This window comes from Mobula hypostoma, chromosome 7 (genome assembly GCF_963921235.1).
Source record: "Mobula hypostoma chromosome 7, sMobHyp1.1, whole genome shotgun sequence".
NCBI classification, from domain to species: domain Eukaryota; kingdom Metazoa; phylum Chordata; class Chondrichthyes; order Myliobatiformes; family Myliobatidae; genus Mobula; species Mobula hypostoma.
The window spans coordinates 21,714,175-21,726,388 of record NC_086103.1 but is presented as its reverse complement, the minus strand read 5'-3'; the positions used below and the strand labels follow the sequence as shown (position 1 = coordinate 21,726,388).

General features: G+C 43.2%; 1 protein-coding gene across 4 annotated transcripts in view; it reads right to left on the bottom strand.

Moving 5' to 3' along the window:
- Positions 1–12,214, bottom strand: part of spry4 (sprouty homolog 4 (Drosophila)) — a 55,595-nt gene that overhangs the window by 24,183 nt on the left and 19,198 nt on the right. For 3 of the 4 annotated variants that reach the window (XM_063052647.1, XM_063052646.1, XM_063052648.1), the window contains exon 3: positions 5,687–5,889. In XM_063052647.1, the coding sequence (XP_062908717.1) occupies positions 5,698–5,889 (192 nt within the window). In that variant the 3' untranslated portion in view covers positions 5,687–5,697. Of the gene's footprint in view, positions 1–5,686; positions 5,890–12,214 lie in introns of those variants that run through there. The other variant, XM_063052651.1, reaches the window with a different exon arrangement.

Below are 12,214 nucleotides of genomic sequence, written 5' to 3'. Positions count from 1 at the left end.
GGAGAGATATTTCAAATATTTTTCACTCTCCAGCTTAAGTACCTTCAGTGCCTTTACCTTCACACCTCTCTGTGCTGGAGAATTCAAGAGAAACATGATCATCTGTGAGAAGAAATGTTCTCCTCATCTCTCTCTCTTAAATGAGCAACTCTTCATTTTGAAACTATTTTCCCTAATTCTAGATACCCAACAAATGGAAAGCGTGCTCCTAACAACCAACCTGTCAACCTAGAACTCCTCTAAACTGCAGTGAGTATATGACCAAATGTTACCCCCTCCTCCCAAGGATCAATGAAGTGAACTTTATTGCATTGTCTCCAATGCAGCTATACAAATCCATAAATTTAAATCATTAAACTTAAATCTGAAGCCAAAATGTGATAGCCATATGAATACCCAAAGAATGGAAGGATGTGGATGTGTTGGCAAAAATTAGTAGATCAGTTACTGTTTAATTTCTAGTATATTAGTTCAGGTCAACACTGTAGGCTGAAGGGCTTGTTACAGTGCCATGTTGCTCTGTCTTCTAATACAATGGTCCCCAACCTCTGGGCTGCGGACCGATACTGGGCCGCAAAGCACACAGGGGTGCAGCGGTAGCCGGAGCGCACCCAGCACATCTTTAAGAAAAAAGCCGAAATAAACAAGCTAATTAATTAGCAGCCGCCCAGAAGCCAGTCTTCATTAGAGGAACTGAGGTGGAGAGGGTCAATAACTTTAAATTCTTCGGCATTAAGGATCGACATTTCTCTCTCTGAAAAGTGTTAGAGGATCTGTCCTGGGACCAGCACGTAACTGTCATTACAAAGAAAGCACGGCAGTGCCTAGACTTTATTAGAAGTTGGTGTAGATTCAACATGTCACCTCGATCCTGACAGCCCTGTCTTTTCAGCCTGTCTGGGCTGGCGTTTAAATTGACCAAACAATGGAACAGCGAAAGGCTCCAGCAGCCTGGAAAGAGGAGTGAACATCGCGTAGAGCAAGTGAAATCAGCAATCGCCTCTGATCTGGGCCGACATTTACGTGTTGGGCGGCACCTAATTAATTAGCTTGTTTATTTCGGCTTTTTTCTTAAAGATGTGCTGGGTGCGCTCCGACTAGCATTGCACGCCTGCGTGCTTCACAGGTTGGGGACCACTGTTCTAATAGAATCGTAGACAGTACTCCAAGAGTAGTTGCACCAGCATCTTATAAAGTTTCATTGACTTCCCTAATTTCAGACTCCACATCCCTTGTAATTAGTGCCAGCTTTCCATGAGCCTTCCCTGATTGCTTACAGTTCCTGAATGACAACTCCTTCACCTGAACGTTTTGTAGGCATTATTCTAACCTGCCCCTCCTACATAGTCCTTGATCCTCTATTTTTTTTTCTTTCTAAGAGTCTTTTAAATGTCCCTAATGTAGCTGGCTCTACCACCACCCCATTCCAGACACTTGCCACACTCTGTAAATAAAAAGCTTGCCTCTGCCGTCTCCCCTAAACCTTCCTCCACTCACCTTACAAAGAAATCCTCTGGTATTAGCTGGGAGAGTGAGAAAAGGAACAAAATATAATCTTAAAACATCCTAATTAGGGAAAGTATAAACAGCAGAATTTCTTACTGTAATGGACACAATAAACTAGATAAAGTTTCATATCAATCTAGTCATTTCTTGATCACCGTTACCAATACCAGCTTTCTAATTTCAGATTTATTTAATTGAATTTAAATTCACTAGTTACCATGTTGCGATTTTTGAATTTTTCTCTAGGACATAAGCCCCTCCGCCCAGATACTAATAACCCACCCATAACCCATAATTTGTCATAACTCCACAACACTGTTTAGCAGACTTTTTTCCGACTTTGATCAGCATTTTAACCACCAACGGTAAGAAACAGATCCATTTGATCCTGCTCTCAGTCGTTCCTTCCACTGGCAGAAGTCATAGCAGATTACAGAAGAGATTTCACCCATTGTGCACTTTTAGGTTTCAGCTTGTATTGAACAAAAAAAGCTTAAGCTGAACAAAGAAAATGTGAAATTAATTTTTGAAATGAAAAGTAAGATTTGGTCACCATTCATTAAATAAAAAGCACAGTCAAATAAACTTTCCAACAATGAATTTTGATTTGCAGGCCTTTTTAAATCAAAATCAAAAGAAGTGGAAGGTTAACGATTGGATAAGAGACAAATTGAGGGCAAAAATAATGATAGCTCAATTTGGTTTAGCATATCTTTATCACCTAGTACAAGCATACAGTATGCCAAGAACATTGTTAAAATCCCCCAAACCTCTGTAAAACCATAAAGCAGCTTATTTAATTACCATAAACTAGAGGCCATTTTTACAAACATACTGCTCAAAAATAATGTTTATAATTCGGAAACTCTGCATGATCATTTACTCTGAAATGGTTTCTTGTGCACCTTATCCCTACAGTTTCACAAAACCCAGTTAAAATAACAAATAAAATTAGCTCGTCCCTTATCAGCCCATAAATGACGGGAAGTATGAAGGACTTGTCTTTATGGTGGCTTGTTTAGTCGGAGACAAGAAGTTTTTAAGTGTGGCAAGTGGCAAGGGACGGTTCCCGTCTGTTCCCTCAATAACTTACGGGAAAGAAATTTACTGACCTGAACTGTTTCTCCCATGTTTTTTTGTATTTTCGCACTAACTCATTTGGAGTGCTTAACCAACAACCATAATTAAATTATAATGCACAGCAAAATTAAACTTTGCAACTTTTTTCACCAGCTACCGCATATTTCTAAGAGATTCACAAGACAATTAATATAACTCCATTAGATTCCCATCAACCTATTGCTTTAATCAAAATAACCTCCATGTTTCTGTAGCAATTGAAAATTACTTGACAGCTGGACTGTGCATTTGACAGGCAAGGCTGCCATTCCTTTTTTTCCTGGCTCCAGTCTGGCTCCATCCTGCTGGTTAATAGAGGACAGAGACTACTAACTGCTTCCTAAATACCATCAGTGCACACTGTAAATTTCCACTCCCCTAGGCCTTCCTGAATCCAGTCCTTAACCCCCAGTTGCAATCTGCCCTGCCCTGTAACCCAAAGTCTGACCAATGCCTCAAAGGTCATGCGACATCTATCCCCCATGCCTTCGTGCATTAGATCCTGCAGACAGTTCCGCCAGTTTCATCAAGAGCAATTTCCCAAGTCATAAAATATCACTGAATCCCTCAATCCTGTCACTGCTATTACTAGTAGGAATAGGAAAGCTCCTCTCTCAGAAGTTCCTGCTAACAGCTATTATCCCTTCATACAGGAAAATATCACTTTAGTCCTGTTGGTCTCGGCCCGCTACATCAACTGTTTATTCTTCTCCATAGATACTGCCTGAGTTCAGCATTTTATCTGTGTTGCTCTGGATTTCCAGCATCTGCAGAATCTCTTGTGACAAGATCACTTTCATATGTTTCTGTCTTGTCCCTTCAGCGATGCAATTAATGTAAAGTAAGTTCCTCCCCATGCCAACTTGGCGCATCAGGCGGCAACCTTGCCATTTCGTTACTGTCTGTCTGTTTTATGCTAGCTTGACACTTAACCCATCATGAGCAGAACTCAGGGCAGGAGCGGGCTGGACCTGAGCCCGGGATCTCTCGCCCTGAGGTCTGGTGCGGATACCACCTCATCACCCCACTGGCACAGACAATGCAATTAGCGAAAGTTTCCTAAATACACCGATAACTCCAAACGTCACTTCGGTGCCTGACATGGTGAACTAGCACTCCCAATTGTGTGCACCTTGGAAGTTCTAACTTCCCTTCAGAATCAAAGTTTATGAGTACATGTCTGACAGGTCAATGATAATCTTACTTGCAGTAGCATCCAGAGGCATATTGCATCATATAGCAGCATTCATAAGAAAAATATAAATTAAATACAATTTTTACAAGAACTCATTTAGAATGGAAAATATCTGTTTTAGAACAAAGTAATCAAAGTGGTGATAGTCACAAACAAGAGAAAATCTGCAGGTGCTGGAAATCCAAACAAAATGCTGGGGAACTCAGCAGGCCAGGCGGCATCTATGGAAAAGAGTACAGTCGACGTTTCAGGCCAAGACTCTTCATTAGGTTTCTGCTCTCCCACCTTGTTTACAATTGAATTCCATTCCAGTTCTTACTTAGTGAGGCAGTCGTCTTTGTTTAAAACTCTTGCCCTCTCGTCTTAGAGCGGAAACCTGATTGGATGAGGACTGACCAATCAGGAGGGATGGACTACAGGGGGCATAAATACCACCGGACTAGACATGCCCAGGCATCATCGCTGACGAAGATGGCAGAGTTTTTTCATCACACTGTTGGTTATAATCGATACCTGCACCAGGCTGGCAGCCCGAGAAGAGTTTATTCTAGTAAGTAGGCTGTGCAAGTAGCTGTTCTTGAACTTAATGGTGTGGGACTTCAGGCTTCCATATCTCTTGTCCAATAGTAGCGGCAAGAAAACAGCTTGGCCCGGATAGTGAGGGTCTTGAGCAGCTCTTCCTGTAGATACTGCTGATGGTGGGGAGGGGCATGCCCTCGAGACATTGGGCACAGTCCACTACTCTCTATAGTTTCTTACATTCTTGCACATTTGAATTGATGCATCAGACCATGATACAGCCAGACAGACACTTCAAACAGTACATCCATAGTAAATTGGAGTGGATCCAGGTCAGAAATTGATTCACGACACGACATCCTGAGGCTCTTCTATAGTTGATGTAAGCACTACCTGACAGCAATCATTGATGCAGGTTGTCACATTTTTCCAGGGCGCCAATACAATAGATGTCTTTTTAAAACACTAGGTCGAATACTCCAGCCAGTTAGTCTGTACAGATCTTTAGCCAGGAATGCCGTCCGGGCCAGATGTCTTTTACGCCTTTGAAAGAGACTGAGATGACAGGGTCATCCGGAGAAGTGGGGGCGTGCATCAATGTCATAACTCTCCCTATCAAAGTGTGCCGATAAAGCATTGAGCTCATCTGGGACATGGTGGAGGATTACAAATACCTGGGGATATGAATTGACAATAACTGGACTGGTCAAAGAACACTGAGGCTGTCTCCAAGAAGGGTCAGAGCCGTCTCTATTTCCTGAGGAGACTGAGGTCCTTTAACATCTGCCGGACGATGCTGAAGATGTTCTACGAGTCTGTGGTGGCCAGTGCTATCATGTTTGCTGTTGTGTGCTGGGGCAGCAGGCTGAGGGTAGCAGACACCAACAGAATCAACAAACTCATTCGTAAGGCCAGTGATGTTGTGGGGATGGAACTGGACTCTCTGACGGTGGTGTCTGAAAAGAGGATGCTGTCTAAGTTGCATGCCATCTTGGACAATGTCTCCCATCCACTACATAATGAACTGGGTGGGCACAGGAGTACATTCAGCCAGAGACTCATTCCACCGAGATGCAGCACAGAGCGTCATAGGAAGTCATTCCTGCCTGTGGCCATCAAACTTTACAACTCCTCCCTTGGAGGGTCAGACACCCTGAGCCAATAAGCTGGTCCTGGACTTATTTCCTGGCATAATTTACATATACTATTTAATTATTTATGGTTTATTACTATTTAATTATTTATGGTGCAACTGTAATGAAAACCAATTTCCCCCGGGATCAATAAAGTATGACTATGACTATGACTAGGAGATGAATTGATGCCCTTTATGCAACCTGATCTCACCTTGTAGGAAGTTACATCGCACAAGCCTGCCACAGCTCTGAAGTGTCTGTGTGTGATTCCAGTTTAGCCTGAAGTTTCCTCTCTGTGCTTTCAATGGCCTTCCAGAGATCATACCTGGACTTCCTGTATGATTCGGGATTTCCAGCCCTGAACACCACAGATCTGGCCCTCGGCAGATTATGAATCTCCTGGTTCATCCACAGCTGCTGGTTGGGGAAGATCCAGAAAGTTTTTGTGAGTGCACAGTCATCCACACATGTCCTCAAGAAGCCAAATAACAGAATAATCTATGAATGCATCCCAATAACTAATGGAAGTAAAAGCCTTACAATCATAATGAAATCTTATTGACCCCAAAACTCCTTATAGGAAAATAAGCTCTTTTTAAACAGTTATCACTATCATAATTTATACAGAAAGTGCAGAATCACAATGGTACCTCCCCCACTAAGAGCAATAGTACATTTGGGACTGTATAATCAGTTTTAAAGATGTTAGTTGAGGCATAAATGCTGACCGTGACTTTGGGAGAACTCATCAGCTTAGGAAATAGTCCTGTGCAAGTGTTTTATGTCCACTCCAGAATGCAGCCCAGGCTGTGGTCTGACAAATGTCAGTATCTCTAGTAGTTCATCATTCCCCCAGGACAGCACTGACATGTCAGCATACGCTTTGTCCTGCTTCTACACTATAACTCAGAGCAAGTTCACTTGTCCTCCCGTGAAGGTAGACATCAAATATGAAATAAATCTTTATGCCTAATTAAGAACTAAAAGAACATATTAGAGGCATAGAGCACCACAGCACAGAGGCAGGCCCCCTGTCCCACCTAGTCCATGCTGACATATTATTCTGCCTAGTCCCATCAACCTGCAACGGAACCAGAGCCCTCCATATCCCTCCCGTCCACGTGATTATCAAAACCCACAATCAATCAAACCCACATCCGTCACTTCTGCTGGTAGCTCATTCCACTCTTGCACCACCCACTGAGTGAAGAAGTTCCTCTTAAATCGTATTTCCCAGCCTGAGTTCCACAGACCCCTCAACTAATGGTAGGGGGTCCATGGCATAAAAAAAATTGGGATCCTCTGCCTTACATAGTTCATCTTTCACCCTTATCATATGATCACTAGTTCTAGCCTCACCCAACCTTAATGGAAAAAGCCTGCTTTCATTTAACCTATATATATACCCCTCCTAATGTTGCACACCTGGTACAAAATTAGGTACTGCCAGCTTTGCATATTCAGCTCACTGACCAGTCTAGAGCATTGTTGAATTAGGGTGTAGAATTGTTGTCTTCTTTGTAATTTTTTTCTTGTAGTTTAACTTTTCTATGCTTGCTTGTATTCTTATATTATCACTTATATACGTGTAATTTTCTAACGATTACAATACAGTTGCGTCTGTGTTTTTCTAGAAGCTTCTTAGTTTTTAGTAGCAGATGTTTCACCACTTGAATCTGGCCATTTTCTAGGTTAATTGTTCTCACTGAGATTTTGTTTTCTCTAGTCTGAGTATGGGGTGAGCACAACGGCTTTTTCCATTGTCTTTTCTTTGTCCTCTTGGCTCCTCCATCTTTGTTCATTCTTTATTCTTGTAACCCTCAATTAAATTTGGTGCCATGGTAGCGTAGCGGTTTCCGTGACATTATTACAGGCTATTCTTTAAGGAGTCTCTGTACGTTGACTCCTCCCTAAGGAATACCTGGGTTTTCTCCGGGTCCTCCAGTTACCTCCCACAGATACCGGGTAGGTTAATTAGTCATTGTAAAATGTCCTGGGAATAGGTTAAGGTTAATCAGGGTTGTGGATTTTTTGGGGTGGCATGGCTTGAAAGGCAAGAAGGGTCTTCACCATGCTGTATCACTAAGTAAAATTACTAGTAATAGGTTTTATGCCTTATTCTTGACTTTGGTAGAGACTTTGGATCATAAAAAAGCATCAGGATCCAACAACTCAAATAGGGGTAGATGATTGACAAAGACTTTAGGTTTGACTATAATTGTCATTTTAGGTGAGAAGCTTTCTGACATTCACCCTTTTGGCTGGGCTGCTTAATTGTCCTCTACCTGAGGTACGGAAGGACATTTGACCCCTTTTGAAAGAGGGCAACACAGTAGGAAAGCCAAAGCCACAAGGAAGTGAATCAAGGTGCTTGATCCTAGTTTGCAGCTCACAAAACAGACTGCAAACTAGGATCAGAAAAGCAGTGTCCACCATTAAGGATTCCCAGCACCTAGGCCATGCCCTCTTCTCACTGTTACCATCAGGAAGGAGGTACAGAAGCCTGAAGACACACACTCAGCGATTCAGGAACAGCTTCTTCCCCTCTGCCCTCCGATTTTTAAATGGACATTGAACCCATGAATACTACCTCACTACTTTTTAATTTATTTCTGTTTTTGCACTGCTTATTTTAATTTCACATTTAACATACATATACATACTTACTGTCGTTCAGGGTTTTTTCTATACTTATCATGTATTGCATGTACTGCTGCTGCAAAGTTATCGAATTTCACAACATAAGCCGGTGATATTAAACCTGATTCTAATTCTGAAATAACCTTAACCATCCTTTGTATTAAACGGAATGCAGTGCATACTGAATCCTAACACAACGTGATGTTCAGGCCATTATTTATCCTACTAAAAGTAAAGTATATTTTCATTCCATTCTGTCAGTGAAAAAAAATGACCATGAAACTGGTCATGTGATTCCACAAAGATACATCGTGTCTTCTATTTTCCTGACCTTTTATTACTCTTTCACCTACTCTCATTGATACCACATTCATCACGCCTGGCAAACAATTTTTGAAAACACTAAAATAGAGATATTACATAAAATAAACAAAACCTTGCATATTCTAAGGAATAACAAATGTCTAACAGTGTATTTCAAAGCAGCTATTCAGCCTTGCGGTCTTGCTGACATTTGTGAGCTCCTCAAGTTCTGTTCGTGTGGTTTAGGATATGAATTACAGGCTTGTAACTGACTACCGGGCACATATCATTTTGTATATAATACACCTGTTTAATGTTCAAGGTGAAGAAGTTCATGACAGAGCAGCTGCAGGATTCTGAGTGTCAGGTAGTGTTGGGAATAGGAAAAGTTTTGGCAAGTTTTGGGGGGATTTCTGGGAATGGCAAGCCCTTCAGGGGTTCGAGTGTGTTCGAACTTAAAAAGCAAACCATTATAACACAGTACAGACCCTTTGGCTCATGATGTGCGCCGACCTTTTAACCTACTCTAAGATCAATCTAGCTCTTCCCTCTTTACATAGGCCTCAATTTTTCTACCACCCTCATATCTAAGAACTTCTTAAATGCCCCTGATGTATCTGCCTCTACGACCTCCCCATTCCATGCACTCACCGTTCTCTATGTAAAAACCTACCTCTGACATACCCCCTATACTTTTAAAATTATACCTGTTCACTTCCACCCTAGGAAAATGCTTCTGGCAATATGCTAACTATAGCGTCCGGTGGTGTGGTGGCATCAGCACTGGACATCTCAGCAAATGGACCCAAGTTCGATTTTGGCCGGCCCCTTGCACGCTTTCCATCCGTGCTGGGTTGAGCATCGAGCTAGCAGCTCGGCCTCGTAAAAAATAGACAGATGCTAAAGAAACAGCAAGGTTACTGCCCAATGTGCAGAAAGGAAAAACAACAAACGTACACAAACTATGCCTCTTATCACCTTATACACCTCTATCAAGTCACCTCTAGTCCTTCTTTGCTCCATGTAGGAGAACTTAACTCACTCAACCTATCCCCGTAAGATATGCTCTCTAATCTGGTACATCTCCTTTGTATCCTCTCTAAGGCTTATAGACAATGATATTGTAGTCATTGAATAGCTGGCAACTGTAACAGTGGACAAGGCCAAGACAGGACAGAGACAATACCAACAGGGCCTAGGCCTCACTTGGGACTGCGTTGGGTTACCTACAGTACACCTTCAGAATCAGAATCAGGTTTAATATGTGATGTGAAATTTATTGTTTTGAGGCAGCAGTACATTGCAATACATGATAATAAAAGTTAAAAATTACAATAGCTGTGTACGTACATCTATTGATGCTTCTGGACATATCTTCAGTGATGTTCCTGGAATCATCGGGTGTTTCAGGTCTTTCAGCATCATACAACCTCCTCCAGGTGACCCAGCCGGGGCTGATCAGACCCCAGCTTGTGTCCAGATGGCTAGCTACTTATGACTCCATGGCTCCCCTCTTTTGAGCCACAGCCATCTTGAGGCCCTCTCTGCCGCATCGGTGGTACTGCGGATGGCTCTCCTCTTCCTCTCTCCCTCGATGCCCAAAATGCTGAAGGCTCTGGCAAAGGAACGGGCTACAAATCCCCTACAACCAACCTCCACTGGGAGACACCTCGCTCTCCATCCAGCCTGCTGACAGTTGCTGACCAGTCCTGCGTACTTGGAGAGCTTCCTTTCAAAGGCCTCTTCCAAGCTATCTTCCCATGGGACTGTCAGCTCCAGCAGCACCACTTACTTAGTAGACTCAGACACTAGGACAATGTCTGGTTGCAGGGTGGTGGCTGCGATATGGTTGGGGAACTTCAGCTGCCCTTTGAGGTCCACCAACAGCTGCCAGTCCCTTGCAGAGGTCAGAATGCCTGCAGATGTTCTTTTGGCAGGTATCAGCTGCTCCCCAGCTCTGACAAAGGCAATGGTCTGCTTGGAGGGTCGGGACCGCTTCACCCACTCAACTCCTGCACTGACGGCTTCAGCGATGGTCTTCAGGACCTGATCATGCCTCCACCTGTACCGTCCCTCACCAAGTGCCCTTGCACAGCCGCTGAGGATGTGCTCCAGGGCTCCTCGCTTGGAGCACAGTGGGCACGCAGATGACTCTGCCTTGCCCCATGTGTGCAGGTTTGATGGGCTTGGAAGCACATCGTACACTGCCTGGATGAGAAATTGGATGTGGTGTGGTTCGGCTTTCCAAAGGTCAGCCCAGGTCACTTTCCTCTCAACCGCATTCTCCCATCTTGTCCAAGCTCCCTGTTGCTTCATTCCAGTATATACAGTACAAAAAATAAATTAAGTAAGTAGAGCAAAAGGAGAGGTTAATAAAAATACAGAGGAAGAGTTCATGGGTTCACTGTCCATTCAGAAATCTGATGGTGGAGAGGAAGGAGCCGTTCCTGAGTCGTTGAGTGTGTGCCTTCAGGCTTCTGTACCTCCTCCTTGATGGTCGCAATGAGAAGTGGGCATGTACTGGGAGATGGAGGTCCTTAATGCTGGATGCCATCTTTCCAAGGCTCACCTTCAATGCTGGAGAGGCTAGTGCCCATGAGGGAGCTACATAGTTCGGCAACATTTTCCAACCCTGTTTGGTCACCCCTCTATACCATATGGTGAAGCCACATCTTGCAGAGTCAAATTCAGATTGAAGCCTAAATTTTCAAGTTGTTCCACTAGAAAATGCTCAAAGGACAATCATGGAATGTTTTCCTTGTGTTTTCAACTGCTCCTCGTCTCAAGCCCTTGATCTGTATGTCCAAACGCAGACCATCAAGACAAGCTGTAAGTCAGATGTGTTGACTTCTCTCCTTTGCTGAATCTAAGTTCAGGACATGGGGAAGAAGCTGTGAAAGGCAATTAATGTGTTTTGGGGCATTGCCTCACTATCCGATGCCTAAAGCCTCTTCACGATATGAAGCCTGCTCCATTCTGACATATGCCTGTCAGGTACAGCAGGTCATCTCATTCAACCCCTGCGGTCACGGATTTCTGCAGATGTACCATGCAGAGCATTCTAACCACCTGCATCACCGTCTGGTATGGAGGGGAGAGGGGTGAGGGCACAGCAGAAGGCTGTAGACTCAGTCATCTCCATCATGGGCGCTCGCCTCCCTCCCCAGTATCCAGGACATCTTCATCTTCAAGGATCATGCCTCAAAAAGACGGCATCCATCATTAAGGAACCCCATCACCCAGGGCATTCCCGCTTCTCATTGCTACCATCAGGGAGGAAGTACAGGAGCATGAAGACATCCACTCAGTGATTCAGGAATAGTTTCCTCCCCTCTGCCATGAGTTTTGTGCATGGTCATTAAACCCATGAACATTACCTCACTACTTTTTTTAATCTTGTTTAGCACTGCTTATTTAATTTCTTACTGTGATTTACAATTTTTATTATTATGTATTGCAATGTGATGCTGCTACATAACAACAAAATTCATGACATGTGCTAGTGATAGTACACCTGATGATTCAAGACAGGTTAGTCTAGGTAAGTGGCCTCCCTGGTGGGTTTGGGCAACTCCATGAGCATGAAAATTCTAGCCAACCTTAAATTAAAAGAGTCAAATCAGATTATAGTTGACTTTAGGAACCTTCACCATCCAGGACTTGCCCTCTGCTCATTACTGTCATCAGGGAAGAGATAAAGATTAGCTCTATTTGTCACATGTACATCGAAACAGTGAAACATACAGTAAAATGCATCTTGTTCTTCAGCAACCAACACAGTCCAAGGTTTGCGCTG